Source organism: Acomys russatus, chromosome 14, assembly GCF_903995435.1.
Source record: "Acomys russatus chromosome 14, mAcoRus1.1, whole genome shotgun sequence".
Classification (NCBI taxonomy): Eukaryota; Metazoa; Chordata; class Mammalia; order Rodentia; family Muridae; genus Acomys; species Acomys russatus.
The window spans coordinates 36,006,765-36,027,477 of NC_067150.1; the positions used below are offsets into that span (position 1 = coordinate 36,006,765).

Consider the following 20,713-nt stretch of genomic DNA (forward strand, 5'->3'; position numbering starts at 1 on the left):
CTGCAGAACTCTAATGGCTTGCAGTTTCTGTTGTACCCTAAGGCTTCTGGGCAGGGAGCAAAGTTTTTGCCAACTCCCTAAGGGAAGAGCGGCCACCATGCTCATCAATTCCCTGGGACAGAAGGGAGGAACACAGAGGGCAAGCCGACTTGTTATAGATTAATAAAACTAGATTTGATACTAATTAGTGGTTTATCCTTTCTTTTCTTTTTAGAAAAAAAAATTTTTTTAAAAGCTGGGCGTGGTGGCACACGCCTTTAATCCCAGCACTCGGGAGGCAGAAGCTAGTGGATCTCTGTGAGTTCAAGGCCAGCCTGGTCTACAAAGCAAGTCCAGGACAGCCAAGGCAACACAGAGAAACCCTGTCTCACAAAACAAAACAAAACAAAACAAAAAAACAAGCTCAGCATTCAGCTGAGCACTGTACACTTCTGGGTTGCAAGTAGGTCAAATAACTTGATGGAGGGTGGTCAGAAAGCAGGGGTCCAAACTCAGGCCGTCAGAAACTGCCTTGAGGATTTTGAAGCACAGGTATTTTGTAATTTGCTAAATTCTGTGTGTAACAGAACGTACAATCCTGGGGTCAGAGTGTATACTGAGATAAAACTTAGCTTGACTCATAAGTGCTAATAAGAGTCCATCATCTACCACCCCACTCCTCAGGCTCCAAGGAAGTCAGCAGCTCTTGGGATCACATCTAAGGCTCAAGAGTCAAACTCTTATGTTAAGGTTTTTTTGTTTTGGTTTGTTTTTCTGAGACAGGGTTTCTCTGTGTAGCCTTGGCTGTCCTGGACTGGCTTTGTAGACCAGGCTGGCCTTGAACATAAAGAGATCCACCTGCCTCTGCCTTCCTGAGTGTTGGGATTACAGGTGTGCGCCGATGTGCCTGGCCTATTATATTAATGAACATCAATTTGTTTTGTTTTCTACTAAAGGAGATTACCTCACCTATGAAGAATGCCCTTACCATTTCTGCCTTCCCCTCCCATGCCTTTTTCCCAAACCATCAGTTAGGACAGCAAACACTAGAACAAAGGAATGTTTATTACAGCATTGCTAAGCCAGCTTCCCCCATAAATAAATCTGTACAGAGTGGGGCACAGGGCTGTAATATATACAGAAGGGCAGCGAATGTGGCAGTCTACCCCAGGACCCGTCCCCATCACCAGGCTCAGTGCTCTCCCACTTTCAAGTATATCAGCAAGGCTGCTGCAGTAGGATCCTCACTGGAGTAGAAACAGCAAAGCCCTTTACAGCATTTCTCAGAACTTAGGGGTCCATTCCAGGTTCAGCCTATGACCCAGGTCCAAAAGTGCCAGCCTTCTCTGCCACCTCCAGAGCTAGCTTCAGGTTTTGGTCAAACAGCTCACATCTAGGCCAGACCCAGAAGACAAAGACATTGTGAGGTATGACACTCCCACCACAAAGGGTAGAGGCAGAACCATTAGAAACTACATGAAGGACACGAAACACAAGGAAACCCTATATTCGCAAGATAAACAGAGCTGGTCACTGTTCTTTACTTGAAAATGACACGTGGTCACTTTAAATGACGTGGGAGACAGCACAAGGCTCTGGCAGGCTCTGGGCATGGGGCTACCTACCTGATAGGCATTTCCAAGGAGTAGAATGGATTCTTGAGGGCAAAGTCTGAGTAAATTTCATAAATTTTTCGGAGAAGAGAATCTATTCCAGCTTGCCTAGGATCTGCCAGGACCACAAACTTGATCCCTGAGGAAAGCCAGGAATGGTTACCCAAGGACAGAGAATGCAGCAAACAGCTTTCTGTATTTTTGCAGCCCTTTCAGTTTTGTAAAGTACTACCATGAGCCCATTTTTATTTTGTCCTTATTGCAACATAAAGCAGCTAACAAAGGAGGCCAGAGATGAGGTGACTTCACTGTCACTGGGTAATGAGTGGAGGTCAACTGCCATTTTTCAGACTTGGCATTCAAGAGAAACAGGACAACTGGGCAGACTGGCAGGTCAGTGATCTGCGTCAAGGAGTGAGCGACGACAGGCAGGCTCCAAAGGGCATGTCTATTTGCCTTTCGGTTTTTATTTAAAAGAACACACCTTCCAAAATGTGAGAAACCTAACATTGCTGTGGATTTTATCCACACCCAGGAGAACCAGAGTTGAGCACACTGGCTGACATAAACAAAATCAGCCTCTCGTTCAATATTGGCTTTGGCTTTGCAAAGCAGATGATGTGTTTGTACAATTGTGCCTGAAAAACCTGACACCATCCCTGTTGCTGTTTACCAAAGCTTTCTCAAGTCAATCCCTTGGTCCAATCTGCCCCACCTGTCCCTGTGAGCTCTGCAGACACATACCTGTGAGTGTTTGGAAGCAGTGCAGTTTGAATGTATCTGTCTCTAGCATTTCAATGCCTGAACTGCCTTGTTCCGGAGACAGCTGGGAACCAATGGCAAACAGCCTGTATGCGAAGGAGGTAAAGGTGGGAATGTACAAGTGATACAAATGAAAAGTGCTCTTCAAACGCTTCCACTCAAGTACCCAATCTTTGGAGGAATTCACTTGACAGCCTGCGACAGTCAGGAGAAACACTGTGAACTGCCTAGCAGGAGCATCAAAACTTTTCTTCTTTCAGACTTATATATTGTGTATAGTGTTCTGCCTGCATGTACACCTGCAGGCCAGAAGAGAGCATCAGATCTCATCATAGATGGTTGTAAGCAACCATGTGGCTGATGGGAATTGAACTCAGGACCTCTGAATGCTCTTTAACCTCTGAGCCATCTCTCCAGTTCCCACATCAAAACTTTTAAAGTTCATTTGCCTTCTATATACATTGTACATTATATAATTTGCTATAAAACATTGTTTCCCTAAGAGTTATTTAATTTTTATTCATTTTATTTATGGTCTCAAGCCTGGTCCCTTGGTAATGTGGTGCCTGAGAAGTCACCTCATCGCTAACTTCCTTTGTAGGCTGCTTTATGTAGCAATAAGGACAAAATGAAAATGGGCTTCTGGTGGTGTATGAGTGTTTCTGTCTCATCTATGCATGCGTACCACATGGTGCCTGGTGGCCATAGGGGACAGAAGGCAGTGAATCCGTTGGCACAGGACTTACAGCTGTGAGCCACCAATATGGATGCTGGCTTTCTGCAAGCGCAGCTAACCCTGAACCATCTCTCCAGCCCCAATATTAAACATTTTACACTAAATATGTTTAGCTAAATCCAACATACTAGAGAATACTAGTACATGGCTATTCCTATGTCAACACATCTTATACCATAATCATAGAAGAGTTTTTAATTTCTTTATTATTTATATAGTGTTCTGCCCACATGTGCACCTGCCTGCCATAAGTAGGCACCAGATCTCATTACAGATAGTTGTGAGCCACCATGTGGTTGCTGGAAATTGAACTCTGGACCTTTGGAAGAGCAGTGCTCTTAATCTCTGAGCCACCTCTCCAGCCCCACAGGAAGACTTTTAATGTCCATTTAATTCAATTACTTATCCAGGCTGTGGTGGTGATGCATGCCTTTAATCCCTGCACTCCATGAGGCAGAGGCAGGAAGACAGGTGTGAGTTCGAGGCCAGCCTGGTCTACAAAGCCAGTCCAGGACAGCCAAGGCTACACAGAGAAACCCTGTCTTGAAAAAGCAAAAAAAAAAAAAAAAAAAGACTCCATTTGTCATTTGTCAATTTTCTTAGCTGTTGGAGCCACTCAAGAGAATTTCTTTTCTTTCTTTCCTTTTTTAAAGGTTTTTTGAGACCCTGTCTTGAAAAACAGAACAAACAAAAAAGATGAAGAAACCAGGACTGGGGGCTGGAGAGATGGCTCAGTGGTTAAGAGCACTGTCTGCTCTTCCAGAGGTCCTGAGTTCAATTCCCAGCAACTACATGGTGGCTCACAGCCATCTATAATGTGATCTGGTGCCCTCTTCTGGCCGGCAGTTGTACAGTTAGGCAGAGCACTGTATAATAAATAGTCTTTAAAAAGAAAGAAAGAAACCAGGGCTAAGAGAACAGAAGCCGATCAGGCAAAATCAAAATTACATCAAGCCTGGATATAGCTGATCAGTTATTTCTTCATGACAAGAGCTCTGCCACTTAAGAGGTACAAAACGACTGTCAGAACACACACACACAAACACTTTAGCCGGCCTAGAGACAGGTGCACTAGGAAAGTCTGGGGAGAGGTTAAAGGGGAAAGGGCACTTACGAGTGAAACATGGAAGCCAGCATAAGCTTCTCGTTAGAGGTAAGGCGGGGCCGGCCGAATCGAATGGACACCGGGTAATTGGCAGAGTTACCCAGATACTCCAGCACTTCTTTCCCGTCGGCCGTGTACTTGCCGTTCACATCCACGCCATTGATGGCCAACACTGCGTGGCCTACTACAGACGAGAGAGGCTAAGGATCAGAGACGGCCGGGCCCACTCCCCACCCCTCCTTTGACTCCCACTCCCATTCGACCCTCACCACTCCTCTCACTCCCACTCTGCACACTCCCACCATTCCACTTCCGCAGGCCGGCCCCGCCCTCGAGCCCAGCCCACCCCGGATGCCGTCGCGCTGTCCAAAAGCGACCAGCACACGCTCGTCGTGCAGTTTCAGCAGCAGATCCAGCGGGTAGCTGAAGGTTTTCTCAGCCTCAGCCCGTGGCGAGTAGCTGTCCCACTGGTAAATCAGGCCGCCGGCTTTGTTCACTACGTACACACTAAAAATCGCCATTACGGAGCTACAGATGGGACGCTACAACCCAGCCTACTCCACGCAGCCCAGCCCCGGAACTGGCGTCCTAGCCCCGCCCCCTGGCCCCGTTTCCCCCCCCCGCCCCCCTGAAGCGCACGCGCAAACCAAGATTTCTTTTCTTCCCCCGCCCCAGCTCCAAAAAAACAAATTTCTGAGAACTGGTCTACGGTATTTCTCAGTGCCAGAGAAGAGAATTAGTGGCTGCCGGGTCGCCTGCAGCAGAGTCTACCCCTAAGGGGCGTAGCTTGCAGACTGGAAGCCCCTTCCCCTTTTCCGCCTCTCACAAGTGGGTGAGGCCGAGATTAGTCTAAGCGTGGCCCCACCCCTTGCCCCGGAAGTCCTCTCTCGAGGCGGAGGTTTTTGGGACTGTTGGCCGGGCGGGCTTCCTTTTTCTCCGACATCTTAGTGAGGCTGCAGTGGTTGTCGCCACTCTCCTAGCTTCGCCATGGTGAGGCTCCCTAGTGTTGAGCAACGGGGGTTCAGAGGGCCGAGCGGGGCTGGCAGATGGGGGAGGCGACCCTATACGGAGGGCTTCGTGCTCTGCGGGCTTGTGTTCGGCGGCGGCCGCAGGCACTGCGTCCATGTGCTCCGGCTCCGCCGCCGTGGGTAGGGGAAGAACTGCCATCGGGGCGCATGGGGCCACCCGATGACCAGCCTGCCCTCCCGCTTTCTTTCCCTAGCCGCCCAAGGACGACAAGAAGAAGAAAGATGCTGGGAAGTCGGCCAAAAAAGACAAAGACCCAGTAAATAAGTCTGGTGGCAAGGCCAAAAAGAAGGTAAGGTATAGCCATTTGTTATAGAGGAAAATTGGGCGGGGAGGCCTTTCGGGAACGCGTGTGCTGTGATTTTCACCCCCGTGAGTCTAGAACCATACTGTTGGCTTTGCCTTTAACTCTACTCACTTTTATCAATACTTCAGGAATACGGTGGTGTATCTTCCTTTAAAGCAGTGGTTCTTACCCTTCCAATGCCACGACCCTTTAATACAGTTCCCCATAGAGTGTTGACCCCAAACCATAAGACTGTTTCCGTTGGTACCTCATAATTTTGTTACTGTTATGAATCGTAGAAAATGCCTGATCTGCGACACAAACGTTGAGAGCCGATGCTTTAAAACAACGGGGGGGGAGGGGAGTGTGTTAAGTCTGTTTCAATCCATAACATATTCTAACAGTTGTTCTAGAGCTTACCTTGTTCCTAGACCCTAAAGAAATGCCACTTACTTTGAATTTGAAGTCTTTAATTTTCCCGAGGTGCTGACTGAGGGGTTTTTCAGATTTGTGTTATTTGGGGGAGAGAGGATGGTTCTTCCTGGAGTCCTGACTAGTCTTATCTCTTATGAGCAGAAGTGGTCCAAAGGCAAAGTTCGGGACAAGCTCAACAATTTAGTCCTGTTTGACAAAGCCACATACGACAAACTCTGCAAGGAAGTTCCCAACTATAAGCTTATTACTCCAGCTGTTGTCTCTGAGAGACTGAAGATCCGCGGCTCGCTGGCCAGGGCAGCCCTTCAGGAGCTGCTTAGTAAAGGTAAGAGATGCAGCCTGTGTTTTCCTGAGTGGTTTGTTTTGTTGGTAGCATTACCAAGAAAAAATTTCTTCCTGAGACAGGGTTTCTCTGTGTAGACCAGACTGGACTATACAGAGATCCACCTGCCTGCACCTCACAAGTGCGGGGATTAAAGGCATGCACGCACTACCATGCCTGGCCATTGGGAAAACTTTAGCATAGTCTGGCTTATATGTCTTCTCAGATGTGAAATTGATGTTTAGTCGCTTTAGTGCCATGGAAACCTATGCAATTCAGAGAAGCACAAGGCTCCTTCAAGTGAATAAATGCATAGACTTAGAGAAAAGATTACTGCTTTTTTTGTTGTTTTGAAATAGGAACTCTCCATATCCCTGGTTGCCCTTGAACTCCCTTGTAAACCAGGCTGGCCTTGAGATCTACCTGCCTTTGCCTCTCAAATGCTGGGAGTAAAGGTGGTTGACACCCTGCTCTCCTACTGCTGTTGTTCTAACTTTATAATTGGCCTTTAGTTCCGGACCCTTTTTGCTTCTCCGGATAAAGGCGAGCATCACCATGCCTTGCTACTTTGGGAGACCATTTCACTATGTAGTCCAGGCAAATTATCCTCCTGCCTCAGTGTTTTGGTTATAGTCATTTCTACTAAATACACTGACCTAAGTGATGGGGTCTGGTGTGGTAAGAGTTGGAAGATAACCTTGGAGAGACATACCAGTACTCATGCAGTAAGCTGAACACTTCCATAGCAAGATGGTAGGCAGTACAGGAGAGTCATCGGGAAGCTCGTGGTCAGCTAGCCTGCTATACTGCTGGGCAGCAGCAGGGGGAAACTGACTCCCTGCACTTAAACACACAAACTACATTGGTAGCTCACACTGTCGATGGTATGTTCCCACCCTAGACAGGGTGTCCGCGAACTCAATGATCATCTGCCTCCAGAGTGCTGGGATTAAAGGCCTGTGCCACCACGCCCAGCAGGGAATATAAGTTTCAAGACAGGGTTTCTCTGTGTAGCCTTGGCTGTCCTATACTATGTAGACCAGACGGGCCTCGAACTCACAGTGATCTATCTGCCTCTCTTGGCCTCCTGAGTGCTGGGATTAAAGGCGTGCGCCACCACGCCCGGCCTAGAATGTAACATTTTTAATACAGCAGATGCTCATGTGTTTGCTGCTACTTTTTTTCTCCTAAGACAGGGTTTCTCTGTGTAGGTGTAGCTGTCAAGGCTAGCTTTGAGATCAGAGATCCACTTGCCTTTGCCTCAGTGCTGGGATTTAAGGTTGCATGATGCCCAGGTCACTTGCCATTTCTTTTCCAAATAGACTTACTACACAGAAAAACCTGACTCAAAAAAAAAAAAAAAAAAAGCCTTTGGAGCTGGAGAGATGGCTCAAAACCATCTGTAATACCAGTTCCAGGGCATCAGGCTGCCTCCTCAGATACCAGGTACACACATGTGCACATATACTCATGCAGAAAGAACCTTCAGATACATTGAATTTTAAATACTTTGCCCTTTTTCTTAGGACTTATCAAGCTGGTTTCGAAGCACAGAGCCCAAGTAATTTACACAAGAAACACAAAGGGTGGAGATGCCCCAGCTGCTGGTGAAGATGCATAAGCAGGTGAGAGAACCAAAGGTGTTTTGAAGTATTGTGTGTTCCCCTTAGGAGAATTCAGATTATGACTAATTTATTTCCTTTTTTTTTTTTTTAACAGGCTAAATCAGCTGTACATTTGGGAAAATAAAACTTTATTAAATCAAATGAATGGGTGCTTCTGTTTCCTTTAAAAGGCAGCTGGAAAGCATTTTGGTCTTAGTTGGAATGTACTCATTGGCTGAGATCAGAAGTTACCAGACTGGGAATCTTCAGCTCTTTGCTTTATGTGACTGTTTGCTTCTTGTTGCTGCTTCAGTTTTGAATTGATGCCTGAAAGGAAATGAGGACTTAGCCAGGTCAACAGAAATAGAAAATCAGGAGTTCGAGGCCAGCCTGGTTTACAAAGCGAGTCCAGGACAGCCAAGGCTACACAGAGAAACTGTGTCTCAAAAAATAAAGAATACAAAGTCTGTAGGAAGGTAGCTGTCCATCCATACCTGGACTGCCAGCGGCGCCCGTTATTCCAGACTCTGCCAAAAGAGGGCAGCCAGCTTGCACTGGTGTTGGAGCTGTGGTCAAAGTTGGCACCAACTCGCTCTGGGGGGAGTTTCTTCAGCTTTTGTTTTTCCTCTGCAAGTAGAAAATAATGTTGGCCTGGCTGGACTTGAATTCAAGTAGATTTGTCTTAAACAGTAGCTGGGTCTGTAGACACAACTACACTGCAGCTAGGTAATGGCTTTGGATGTGAAGACCTGACACTTGTGTGTTGCTGCTGCTTACTCTCTTTAAGGAATTCTTCATAGGAAGGTCCTATCAGGAGGCTTCCAGAATTGTGCTCCTCTTCTTGGATCATCCAGGGTGGTGTAGCACCTAGAACAAACACGGCCCTTTAATATAGGTCAAACAGGATCCTGCTATGCGTTTAAAGTTAAGCCCAGGGATTCTGGAGCTTGGCAGTAGGCAGCCCACCAGTCTCTAGTGCCTTTGTACATTTTCATTTTTGTGTATAGTAGTGTTCTGCTTGTGTATATAGCTGTACCATGTATATACCTCGTGTCTATTGAAATCACAAGAGGGCAGCTTTGGGGGCGTGGAAGGGATATAAAAGTTTCTCTGTAACCCTGGTTGTCCTGGAACTCAGATCCACCTGCCTCCCTCCCAAGTGATTCAAAGGCATACAATACCACCACCTGGGTTTTTGTTGTTTTTTCCCTTTTGGTTTTTTCAGACCTCCTTAAACATTTTTTTTGAGGGTGCAGATGGATGGCGACACACATTGACATTTGTTTGTTTTGTGTGTGTGTGTGTGTAGTGTGAGCACACCATGGCTTATGTGTAGAGTCAGAAGATAACTGGGAGTTCATCCTTCTCTTCCACTGTGTGGGTTCTGGGAATCAAAACTCAGAAGATCATTAGGCTTGGCGATAAGTGCCTTACCTGCTGAATCAGCTTGCTGTCCCCCCTTACCCCTCCCCCAATTTTTTTATTTTGTTTTTTCAAGACAGGGTTTCTCTGTAACAACCCTGACAGCCCTAGGCTTACTTTGTAGACCAAGCTGGCCTTGAACTGACAGAGATGCACCTGCCTCTGCCTCCCAAGTGCTGGGATTAACAGTATGCACCACCGTGCCTGGCCTTTTTTGAGACAGGGACTCACTTTGTATTCTTGGTTGGCCTGGAATTATATATATATAATCAATATATATTCATGCTTGCCTTGAGTTTATAGAGATCTGAGTGTTGGAATTAAAGGTGTGTCCCTGCCTGTGCCTCCTGAATACTGGGATTAAAGGCTTTGTATCATTATGCCCAGCCTCCCTTTGCCTTGTCTGTCTGGGTTTTGTTTTTTGGTTTTTCAAGACAGGGTTTCTCTGTGTAGCCTTGGCCATCCTGGACTCACTATGTAGACCAGGCTGGCCTCGAACTCACAGCGATCCGCCTGCCTCTGCCTCCCGAGTGCTGGGATTAAAGGCATGCGCCACCACGCCCAGCTCTCTGTCTGGTTTTTTCGAGACAGGGGTTCTCTGTGTAGCTTTGACTGTCCTGGACTCTTTGTAGACCAGGCTGGCCTCCAACTCAGAGATCTGCCTGCCTCTGCCTCCCCAGTGCTTGGATTAAAGGTATGGAACACCATGCCCGGTTTGAGGACATATCTCAACCTGGCTTCAAAATCAAGATCCTCCTGCCCCAGCCTCCCAAGGACTGGACATAGGGGCTTTTCTGTTGCTGTCTGTCTTGCTGCGATGAGATGCCAGTAACTAAAACAAACTTGGCTTCAGCTAGGGTCTCTGTGCAGCAGGGATTCTTTTGTCTCCATCCCACAATGCTAGGGTTAAGGTCATACCTGGCTGCTTTTCTGGTTCTGAGGGCTGGAGGCTGGGTCTTCATGCTTACACAGCAAGAACTCTAACTGAGCCATTTCCTCAGCTCTTGCAAGTTTTGGTCTATTTTGGATAATTTTTTTAAGGCTTTAAAAAGAAAACGGAGAAGGGCATGGTGGTACACGCCTTTAAGCCCAGCACTGGGGAGGCAGAGGCAGACGAATCTCTGAGTTCAAGGCCAGCGTGGTCTACAAAGCGAGTCCAGGACAGCCAAGCCTACACGGAGAAATCCTGTCTTGAAAAACCAAAATAAAAAGAAAACAGCAAACTAATGAGATATGGCATCTGTCTGATTCTAACACTTTAGGAGTTCAAAGCCAACATGAGCTAAGGGTTAAACTATGAAAATAGCTATTTGTGGTGATGCACACCTTTAATCCCAGCACTAAGGAGATAGGCAGAGCTGCAGGCCATCCCTAGCAGTAAGACCCTGTCTAAACAAGACCAAAAACCAGAAAGTCTTGCAGACACAGAAACAATGCTCAAAAACTTACCTGAGTGGACGTTACCAGCTGCAGGTGTGTCCTGTGGTGAAAAGGGGGAGGAAAGTAAGATCTAAGAAATTCATGGGATCGAATACTCATAGCCAGAGACAGTAAACTTTAAGGAAGAGGAACACAACTTCTGACAGCGCTACTTCTGAAGAATTCACCTATCACTGAGAACAATCCCAAGTTGGAACTGAGGTATTGGTCTGTAAATACCTCAGCTATACGGCAACACAGGAAATGGAAGGAGGTGCTCGGACTCAATGGTCTCAAATCCCTGTGAGTACCCAAGTGTGGATTCCCTGTACCAAGAGTAGGCTGAGATGCTGATACTCCTGAGTGGCAGCAGTTACGAACAGTTGCAAGAGTCTAGGAACACTGCCAGAGAAGGGTGCAGTACTGGAAACCCCACAGAGAAGATGGGAGATGGCTAGAATGGGACCTGAGGGGTCAGCGGCCCTCTCCTGGTTTGCTTGTCCATTGTACCTGATGGCCAATGAATGTTAGGTGCTGTCCCGTCTCCATCCAGTCAAGCTCAGGAACAGGTTGCAGGTCCACATGTGATACCTGCTGTGAGCTGGAGGCTATGTGGCTGGAAGACAGGGAAGACAGGCTGGCAGATGAGGTCCTTGAGCAGTGAGGGTGGCAGGCGTCAGATCTGCTCCCATGCCCCCCGCCCCACCTCCACCTCACGACGTTCCCTGGTAACTTACCCATTGGCTGCTTTCCAGCTCCCAGCAGCTGAAGAGCCCTCCTCTGGATCTAGCTCTGCCTGAGGCTGAGTTTGATTCAGGAAAAATAAATGTGTCTAAAGTGCTTAGGAGCCTGCCTGGGCCATGCCCCCCCACCCCCACAGCAGTGACTTATGGAGGATACTGCCCATATGCCAACTCCCAGCTCTGCCCACAGCTCCACTCAAGTGGTCTGCCCCAGTGGACAGGGAAGGGAACTGAGGCATATGAACTTGTGACCCATTAGCTCTCTTGAGTTGAAACGCTGGACTGGAAATCCGGGCATCAGTGGGTTTGGATACTGCTCTGGGTCCTCCGAGGGAAACCAACCTCTAAGGCAGTTCGGACCACTTCCTGTCGACTTTCTTCTACCTCACGGATCTGAGCTGCCATCTGTGGGAGAGAGAATGCTTAGGTCGGCTCAGGACCACAGGGAGAGGGCCTCCAGAAGCCTTTCTTCCTACCTCTTTAATCACCTCATCCTCCTTTTCCTCATAGGAATCCAAGCCTTTCACCATGGATTTCTTAAACCTAAAGGTGTAAGAATTATATAGAAATAATGAAGACAGAGAAATCAGCCCAGAACTTCAGCCCCACCGGTTGTATAGAACACTCCAGGAGAGTTTTTAATTCTGAGGGAAAAACTGACAGGGCCTGATTATAGTTTAGACTAGCATAGAACTCCCACCTCAGCCATGTGAGTGCTGACAATACAGAGATGAACCACCATGCTCAGCTTAATTCTGAGAATTTTCAACTCACAAAAACAAAACTGGTAAAGTGAGCAGTGGGCACCTATGCCTTTCACCAGGGTACTGGCAACACTGTTACACAGGGCCACTATTCTTCATTTACTTTCTATTTAAAATTTTATTTATTTATTTATTTTGGATTTTTTAAGACAGGCTTTCTCATAAGTCCTGGCTGTCCTGGACTCACTTTGTAGACCAGGTTAGCCTTGAACTCACAAGGTTAGCCTTGAACTCACAAAAATCCCCCTGCCTCTGCCTCTCAAGTCCTAGGATTAAATAAAGGTGTGTGCCACCACTCCCTCCCTCACACCACAACCCCCTTTTTTTGTGAGACAGGGTTTCTCTGTGTAGCCCTGGCTGTTCTGGAACTCCTCACTCTGTAGACCAGGCTGGCCTTGAACTCAGAGATCCCCTTGCCTCTGGATCCTGAGTGGAGTTAAAGGCGTACGCCACCACTGCCTGGCCCACTTAACATTTATATCTAATGAATTTGTAGGATATTTTCTATTTAAATCCCACCATTCCTTAAATGTATCTCCTTTGGCCACAGTGCAAACTCTGGTTCCCAACAATATATTATTAGTATTTGTTTTATACTGCAGTACTTAGAAAGGCTGGAGAGATAGCTCAGTGATAGCTTACAAGCACCGGCTGCTCCTCTAGAGAGCTCAGAATTGATTCCCAGCACCCACATGGTGGCTCATGGAGACTACTCAGTTCTGGTGATCTAATGCCCTCTTCTAGCTTTAGAGGGCCCCAGGCACACAAATACTATGCAAATAAACATGCTGGTAGAAAACCGTACACAAGCTGGGCATGGTGGCACACGCCTTTAATCCCAGAACTCTAGAGGCAGAGGCAGGAGGACTGATGTGAGTTCGAGGACAACCTGGTCTACAAAGAGAGCCCAGGACTGCCAAGGCTACACAGAGAAACCCTGTCTCAAAAAAAAAAAAAAAGAAAGAAAGAAAAGAAGAACAGACAACAACAAAATCCACATAAAACCACCCATTTTTTTAAAAAAGTACATACTACTCTTCCAATGGATCAAATTCAGTTCTCAGCACACATGTTGGGCAGCTGACAACAACCTGTAACTCCAGCTCAGGGGGATTTGATGCTTCTGGCCTCCTTGCACAGCAGCACTCACGTGCATATACCCAACACAGATACAGGCACACGCATATATACACACAAAACAGTCAACCTTAAAAATACAGTCACACACACAGATATATACACACACACACAAAACAGTCAACCTTAAAAATACAGTCACAGACACACACATATATATACACACAAAAAATAGTCAATCTTGGTCAGGCAGTGGTGGCGCACACCTTTAATCCCAGCACTTGGGAGGCAGAGGCAGGCAGATCTCTCTGAGTTTGAGGCCAGCCCAGTCTACAAAGTGAGTCTAGGACAGCCAGGGCTATTACACAGAGAAACCCAGTCTCGAAAAACCCAAATAAATACATACATACATACATACATACATACGCTCACATATACACACATAAAATATTCTTTAAAAAAAAAAAAAAGCTGGGCAGTGGTGACACTCGCCTTCAATCCCAGCACTCGGGAGGCGGAGGCAGGCAGATCTCTATGAGTTTGAGGCCAGCCTGGTCTACAATGCAAGTCTAGGACAACCAAGGCCACTCAGAGAAACCTGTCTCCAAAAACAACAACAAAAACAACCAAAAAACAAAAACAAAATACCACAGCTGGCTTGGAGATTAAGCGATCCGCCTGCCTCTGCCTCCCGAGTGCTGGGATTCAAGGCATGCGCCACCACGCCCGGCTAGGCAGGTGGATCTTTGTGAGTTCAAGGCCAGCCTGGTCTACAAAGTGAGCCCAGGACAGTCAAGGCTACACAGAGAAACCCTGTCCCAAAAACAAACAAACAAACAAACAAAAATGCTAATTAAAGTTCTTGTACTTTTAAATTAAAATTACGAATGCCTTGGGGGACTTATTAGAAAATGTGGTATTGGGCATTAACTCTCACAGTTCTGAGCACTGTATCTATCTGGCAGGTATTGAGAGATCAATAGAAAGCTAAATATTCTAAATTTAACACAAGTATACTTATTTTTGATTAAGAAAATAAAATCAGGGCTGGAGAGATGGCTCAGTGGTTAAGAGCACTCATTGCCTGGTCTTCCAGAGGTCCTGAGTTCAATTCCCAGCAACCACATGGTGGCTTACAACCATCTATAATGTGATCTGATGCCCTCTTCTGGCCTGCAGGTGTACATGCAGGCAGAGCTCTGTATACATAATAATAAATAATTAAAGAAAAGAAAAAAAAAATCAGATTAAAAAAAAAAAAAAAAGAAAAAGAAAAAGAAATCTTAACTAATACCACCATTGAGGAAGTGGATACGGGAAGATCCTGTGTTTGAGGCCAGCATGGATTACATAGTGGCATCCTGTCTCAAAACACTGTTAGGCAATCCTCTTGTCTTTGCCCCCTTGGTGTAGACATGTATTCCTATGCTCTTTTACACCTTGATTTTTTTTTTTTTCTTCCTTTTTTTACTTAGAAGGGTGAGTCAAATGTGGTGGTGCATGCCTTTAGTTCCAGCACTCAAGAGGCAGAGGCAGGCAGATCTCTGTGAGTTCAAGGACAACCTGATCTACACAGTGAGTTCCAAGATAGACAGGGCTACATAAAGACCCTATCTCAAAAACTAAATAAATAAATAAATAAATGTCTTCATTCACCATACGCTGGAGGCTGGAGAAATAGCTCAGAGGTTAAGGGTACTATCTGCTTTATAGAGACCCAAGTTTAAAGCACCCACACAGCAGCTCACAACCATCTGTGATTCCAGTTCCAGGGGATCAGATGCCCTCTTCCACCTCTGAGACTAGCAACCCTCTTGTCTCAGCTTTCCAAACACCTGGAACTGTAGGCATAAGGCTCTGTAGGCATAAAGTTATTGTGTAATTCAAAGGCTGATTTCTGCATGCACACACGCACGAGCACACACACGCACCCATTTCTGGTTGCAATCCTTGTTCTGAGAATTTCCTGTCTAAATGTTGTACTAATTCTGTTCTCCAACTGTCCCCCTGATATGTCAATAAGGCAGCTTACAGCCAATCAAAGAGCAGGGGACAGAATAAGGCTGGACTTCCTGCCAGCCAGCATACCCAGTCATCACATCTTTAGTGTGTATGTGTGTCTAATATAGAACTTGAAACGTATACTAATAAAAAGTGCTATGAAAACACTAAATAATAATGAAATCCTCACTAGACTTTGCAATACATTTGCTTATTTTTGGTATTTTGAGACATAGCTTGGGCTGCCCTGGATCTTCCTAATTCAGGTACTTAACTTGAACTCCCCCAATTTGCTCTTGTTTTGAGATAAGGCCTCATTCTGCAGCCCAGGCTGGCTCTGAACTCTCAAGAATGTTCTCTCAGCCTCCTTCATGCTGGGATTACAGACACTCACTCAGAACTGTCCAACTGATAGAAGCTTTTGTGCCTGACAAAGATCTGGAGAGTTCACTCTGCTACCTCCTCTTTTCTTTTTTTCTTTATTTTTTTTTCAATATTTATTTATCATTATGTATACAGTTCTCTGCGTACATGTACACCTGCATGTCAGAAGAGGGCATCAGATCACATTATAGATGGTTGTAAGCTACCATGTGGTTGCTGGGAATTGAACTCAGGATCTCTGGAAGAGCAACCAGTGCTCTTAACCGCTGGGCCATCTCTCCAGCCCCTTTATTTCTTGAAAAGATTTATTATTTATACAGTAGTCAGCCGGCAACTGCCCACCACGAGAAGGCGCTGGATCTCATTATAGATGGTGTGAGCCACCATGTGGTTGCTGGGAATTGAACTCGGGACCTTTGGAAGAGCAGCCAGTGCTCTTAACCTCTGAGCCATCTCACCAGCCCTATATCGTCTTTTCCAGGTAACTTACCTTGCGTAATCCTGGGGGGAGATGAGAAACTTCTCTTTCATTTGGGCATCGGCCTTATTCTCCCACCAGAATTTGTTGGTGGCTTTCTTATGCTCTGGGCTGAGAATGAAAGAATAATCTTAGCAAGATATTAAGACAGTAACACGGTATCAAGGCGCTAAGTAAGTAATACAGATTGGCCTCAGGGTTGTTTCCATGGAGAAGGCAGAGAGAGGAGTATTATTTATTACCAACCTCTTCGAGATCTCCATCTCAGGACTCCTTTTTTTTTTCCCAATAAAGTATGAGGTGGTGGGAAGGGCTGGCTTTCCTAGCAAAACCTCCTACACCACTGGGACCACGGGAGGGCTAAAACACACTACGCTCCAAGGTTGCCCAGGTAACTCAATCCATACCCCAATTAAGTCACAAAAGCGACCCTCCTCTCCCCAATTCCAACTTTCCAATCCCACACAGGCGTCGATCTGTCTGTGTGTGTGTGTGTGTGTGTGTGTGTGTGTGTGTGTGTGTGTGCAGGGGGAGGTGGCGTTCCCCGGCTGTCACCTGGCCAGGTGTTCCAGCAGACCCCCGTGCAGCACTGTCAGGTTCCCATGGCTCAGATGTTTTCGCACTTCGCAGCCACAGCACGGGCACCAACAGCACTGATCGTGCTCGGGGACGTAGCGCTCCACCTGGGCAGCACGGACGGCCTTGCGGGCGGCCTCCACCTGCGGGACACAAGTCAGCTCGGATCCTGAAACCACAGCCCACATCCCGGGCCTCCCCCAGCGCCGCGTCCGCACCTGCGGTAGAAGCCGCTCCAGAGCTCCCTTCAACTGCCGCTGGTGCTTGTGGCTGTAGACGTGTCCGCGACCACAGAAGAAGGTTTGGCGACACAGAGGACAGCGCTGCGGTGGCGCCATAGACCCGAGACCACCGATGACCGCCACCAGCAGCCGGCTTGTCACCACCCACTGACCCCTGACCTCTCAGGGCGGGGCGGGGCGGGGCGAACACTGGAGCTCCCGGGCTCCCCTAGAGGCAGTCAGCGCTATTGCAATCCGTTCTGCGGCTGCGCAGACGCTTATCTTCCCTTGCCCCTCCCACGCGCCGGAGAAAAAGGACCTCAGACTATTTGCGTTGATGAAGACCCAAAGGAGACAGCGTAACAAATCAGAGCTGGCAATTATAGGGCCCACGTTGTGTGCCCGAGCTTTGTATTAACGACCTCACTGAATCCTTGCAATGACGCTTTGTGGTGTGGCACTGTTGGCTTTTTACACGAGGGAAAGGACACGTGGCCTAAGTGATTGTAATAGCCTTAATCTTTAAAAGTGCTCCACAGGCTGGGCGTGGTGGTGCACGCCTTTAATCCCAGGATTCAGAAGGCAGGCAGATCTCCGTGAGTTCGAGGCCAGCCTGGTCTACAAAGCGAGCCCAGGACAGCCAGCGCTACACAGAGAAACTCTGTCTCTGTGAGAAACCAAAAACAAACAAACAAAAAAGTATTTCCCTTCCAGTCTCCTCCACCAAGTGCTCACTTCTCACCTGAACTGGGATTGTGTGGGTCTCCGAAGGAGACAACGCTAAGAACTGTAGGAGTTTTCCAGCCTCTGAGAACTGAAGCGGCGCCCTACAGGAAAATAAACAAACAAGATTAGGCCTCAAAATCCTACCAATCCCAGAGTTTGCCCCGAGATCTGGCCACAGAATCCCACCAATCCCTGACCTAGCCCCAAGATCAGGCCACAAAATCCCACCAATCCCAGACCATCCTAGAAATCGCTGCTCACCACAGAAACCCTATATAATGCCTGCCTCTTACCTCTTTCCCAGTAAACCTCTCTCCTTTAGAACTGCAACATATAAATTGGGGCAGTTTGTGTATTGGGTAACTTTTCCCCTCAGAGCTGTAGCGCTTATGCTCAGTCCCACAGCCACTCTTTCTTAGTCACTGGACTCCTGAAGTGTTCTTTTGTGGTTTGTTTGTTTGTTTGTTTGTTTCGGGTTTTCTTTTGTTTTGAGACAGAATCTCTCTGTGTTGGCCTTAGCTGTCCTGGACTCGCTTTGTAGAACAGGTTGCCCTCAAACTCACAGAGATCCACCTGTCTCTGCTTCTCAAGTGCTGGTATTAAAGGCATGCACTACCATTGCCCAGCTCTTGGCTGCACTCTTGGCCCAGCCCTCTTGAGTGTTCTAAAACCATCCTCCATTTTATTTATTTAAAGATTTATTTATTATATATAGAATGCTCTGCCTGCATGTACACCTGCAGGCCAGAAGAGGGCATCAGATCAAATCATAGATGGTTGTGAGCCACCATGTGGTTGCTGGGAATTGAACTCATAAACTCTGGAAGAGCAGTCAGTACTCTTAACCTCTGAGCCATCTCTCTAGCCCCCATCCTCCATTTTAAATTGTACACCATCTCTTTCACTTCCTTTCTTTTCTTCCTTGGATTCAGGTAAAATCTTTTGTTTTGTGTGTGTGTGTGTGTGTGTGTGTGTGTGTGTGTGTGTGTGTGTGTGTGTTTTCAATATAAATCTTTTATTGTTCCCAAAGACACACAAATGGTACTTAGAATTCTGGATCTTGTTTCTGGAACTGGGTAACTTCTGTCTTATTCATCAGCCTGCTGCACTGTTCCCTTTTCAGACACATAGATAACATCCAAAAACTTTCTCATATCCGTGGTTTTAACTATTGTGGCTTGCTGGATCAGAGCAGCTGAATTTGAAACAAGTTCAGCATAATTTCCTTCCAGGATTGATTAATTCATGGGGTGGGGGAGGGTGCACGCCTTTAATCCCAGCACTCTGGAGGCAGAGGCAGGAGGATCGCTGTGAGTTCGAGGCCAGCCTGTTCTACAAAGTGAGTCTAGGACAGCCAAGGCTACAGAGAGAAACCCTGTCTCGAAAAACCAAACCAAACAAAAACCAGGATTAATTCATCCTTCTGGGCTTGAAAGACAGAACAAGCAACACCTGTCCTCCTCTGAACCCTGTAGATATATTTTTCACCCAAGAAACTTCAGATTTCAACCAAAGACCCATTCTCCTGAGTGACAACATTGATGGGAAGTGAACATACACAGACCTGTCTTGTAACGTAAGTCCAGTGTGACACCCTTGATGGTGTCCTGAGCGTGACTGCAGATGGCCAGTTCAGTAGAGGCAAAGAGAGACCATCTTTCTTGTGTTTATTTTTTTGAGACAAGAGTCTCATGTAGCCTAGGATGATCTCGATCTTTCTATTTTGCTGAAAATGACCTTCAGCTCCTGACTGTCCAGCCTCCACTCCCAAGTGCTGGATTTATAGCTGTGTATATCCCTGGGCTCACCAGTCATGTAAGGTCTAATGTTGACTCTGTTTCTTAGCAATTAAACTTTATTATGCAACCCAACTAGCTTATAAAAGAAGGAAAAAGGTTAAAGGGACGAAAGAGTGAACCTTCCGGTAGCCGTTCCACGGGACGGATCCTTAGGTGTCTCTCTGGCCGGCGTGCTGATCCAGCTTGTCCACTGCTCCTGCACCCTCTCCCTGCAGCCGACTTTGTTTTTCTCTTTTCCCCAACTCCCTCAGTCACGTGGGGAGGACCGGCTCCTTCTCCCGGTGAGGGTCCATTAGAAAGACAATAGACCAGGTGGGGTTCCCAGGTCTGCTTCCAGAATTCCAAACCCAGAATGGCTCCACTCAGTCTGTCACAAGGTATTCATGGGGTGCCCAAGGGTAAAGCCCACCAAGACTGCTCCCACCTGTGACAAAGCTTACTCCTTCCCACAGTCTAACTGGTTTCCAAGTATTTGGTTGCTTCCCAGTTCACTTATCCTCTGCAAATCCATTTTCCTGATTAGTTTAGTAACTAATAACTAAATTGCCTCCAGACTAAGCCTCATCCTCCCCTGCATGTCATTCAAAACCTCCTACCAGATGATTCTCAACTTCTTTGGTTCACCCCTTCCCCTCCACTGGCCTCCACCTTTCTTCCAGACAATAGTCCGTCAGTCTGTCTGTCTGTCTGTCTGTCTGTCTGTCTCTCTCTCTTAAGTTTTTGTAGACAGAGAGTTTCTCTGGGTTATCTGGACTGTCCTGGACTGACTCTGTAGACCAGGCTGGCCTCGAACTCACAGAGATCCGCCAGCCTCTGCTTCCTGAGTGCTGGGATTACAGGCCTACACCATCACGCCCGGCTGTATTCAATAGTCCTATTTCGCCAATGGACTATAGCATCTCTAGCCCTCTGTTTCCTATGCCTGGAGTTGACCTTTTCCCAAACCTATGTCACACATTCTCTCTTCTATAAAGCTCTGAACTCTGATCTGGAGTGTAATTGCAATGAAGGGGCTTTATGAGGCACACAGGAAGCTCTAAATGTTTACTAAATTAATGCCAACCATGTTGTGAGCCTTCTGTAGCTGTGTATGTGAATTCATCCATTTATGGTGCTGGGAATGGAATTCAAGGCCTCACTAAACCAAACCAGGACCCCACTGCTGAGAGACATCACCAACTCCAGAATTAATTATTCTTTCCTCTCCCTTTGGTGTCTTTGGTGATGAGGCTGTC

At 46.9% G+C, this 20,713-nt stretch overlaps 3 protein-coding genes across 4 annotated transcripts; 1 reads left to right on the top strand and 2 right to left on the bottom strand.

Moving 5' to 3' along the window:
* Positions 1-1,001: 1,001 nt before the first annotated feature.
* On the bottom strand, positions 1,002-4,785 carry Trappc4 (trafficking protein particle complex subunit 4). 2 transcript variants are annotated; one of them, XM_051156294.1, is made up of 5 exons: positions 4,542-4,785; positions 4,205-4,376; positions 2,337-2,440; positions 1,605-1,731; positions 1,002-1,372 (listed from the first exon to the last, which is right to left on the bottom strand). In XM_051156294.1, the coding sequence occupies exons 1-5, from the start codon at positions 4,714-4,716 to the stop codon at positions 1,294-1,296; spliced, it is 657 nt and encodes a 218-aa protein (XP_051012251.1). In that variant the 5' UTR covers positions 4,717-4,785; the 3' UTR covers positions 1,002-1,293. The 2 variants fall into 2 exon arrangements, with proteins under 2 accessions (XP_051012251.1, XP_051012250.1); XM_051156293.1 differs by having other exon boundaries at positions 1,005-1,372; positions 4,205-4,379; positions 4,542-4,783.
* Positions 4,786-5,064: 279 nt separating this feature from the next.
* On the top strand, positions 5,065-8,128 carry Rps25 (ribosomal protein S25). The gene is made up of 5 exons (XM_051156295.1): positions 5,065-5,185; positions 5,418-5,513; positions 6,084-6,267; positions 7,791-7,889; positions 7,984-8,128. The coding sequence occupies exons 1-4, from the start codon at positions 5,183-5,185 to the stop codon at positions 7,883-7,885; spliced, it is 378 nt and encodes a 125-aa protein (XP_051012252.1). The 5' UTR covers positions 5,065-5,182; the 3' UTR covers positions 7,886-7,889; positions 7,984-8,128.
* On the bottom strand, positions 8,048-17,143 carry Cenatac (centrosomal AT-AC splicing factor). The gene is made up of 11 exons (XM_051156296.1): positions 16,951-17,143; positions 16,712-16,875; positions 16,169-16,267; positions 11,929-11,995; positions 11,795-11,857; positions 11,447-11,511; positions 11,220-11,325; positions 10,740-10,770; positions 8,646-8,735; positions 8,363-8,495; positions 8,048-8,195 (listed from the first exon to the last, which is right to left on the bottom strand). The coding sequence occupies exons 1-11, from the start codon at positions 17,068-17,070 to the stop codon at positions 8,135-8,137; spliced, it is 999 nt and encodes a 332-aa protein (XP_051012253.1). The 5' UTR covers positions 17,071-17,143; the 3' UTR covers positions 8,048-8,134.
* Between the last annotated feature and the right edge of the window lie 3,570 nt (positions 17,144-20,713).

Coding starts and splice junctions, on each gene's coding strand:
- Trappc4 (XM_051156293.1), bottom strand. CDS start 4,716: ATGGCGATTTTTAGTGTGTACGTAGTGAACAAAGCCGGCGGCCTGATT. Junction 4,380..4,541: donor ACAGCGCGACGGCATCCGGG/GTGGGCTGGGCT, acceptor TCTCGTCTGTAG/TAGGCCACGCAGTGTTGGCC. Junction 1,373..1,604: donor TCCTTGGAAATGCCTATCAG/GTAGGTAGCCCC, acceptor GGTCTGGCCTAG/ATGTGAGCTGTTTGACCAAA.
- Rps25 (XM_051156295.1), top strand. Junction 5,514..6,083: donor GTGGCAAGGCCAAAAAGAAG/GTAAGGTATAGC, acceptor TCTTATGAGCAG/AAGTGGTCCAAAGGCAAAGT. Junction 6,268..7,790: donor TCAGGAGCTGCTTAGTAAAG/GTAAGAGATGCA, acceptor CCTTTTTCTTAG/GACTTATCAAGCTGGTTTCG.
- Cenatac (XM_051156296.1), bottom strand. CDS start 17,070: ATGGCGCCACCGCAGCGCTGTCCTCTGTGTCGCCAAACCTTCTTCTGT. Junction 8,496..8,645: donor TGAAGAATTCCTTAAAGAGA/GTAAGCAGCAGC, acceptor TTCTACTTGCAG/AGGAAAAACAAAAGCTGAAG. Junction 8,196..8,362: donor GGGCGCCGCTGGCAGTCCAG/GTATGGATGGAC, acceptor ATTTCCTTTCAG/GCATCAATTCAAAACTGAAG.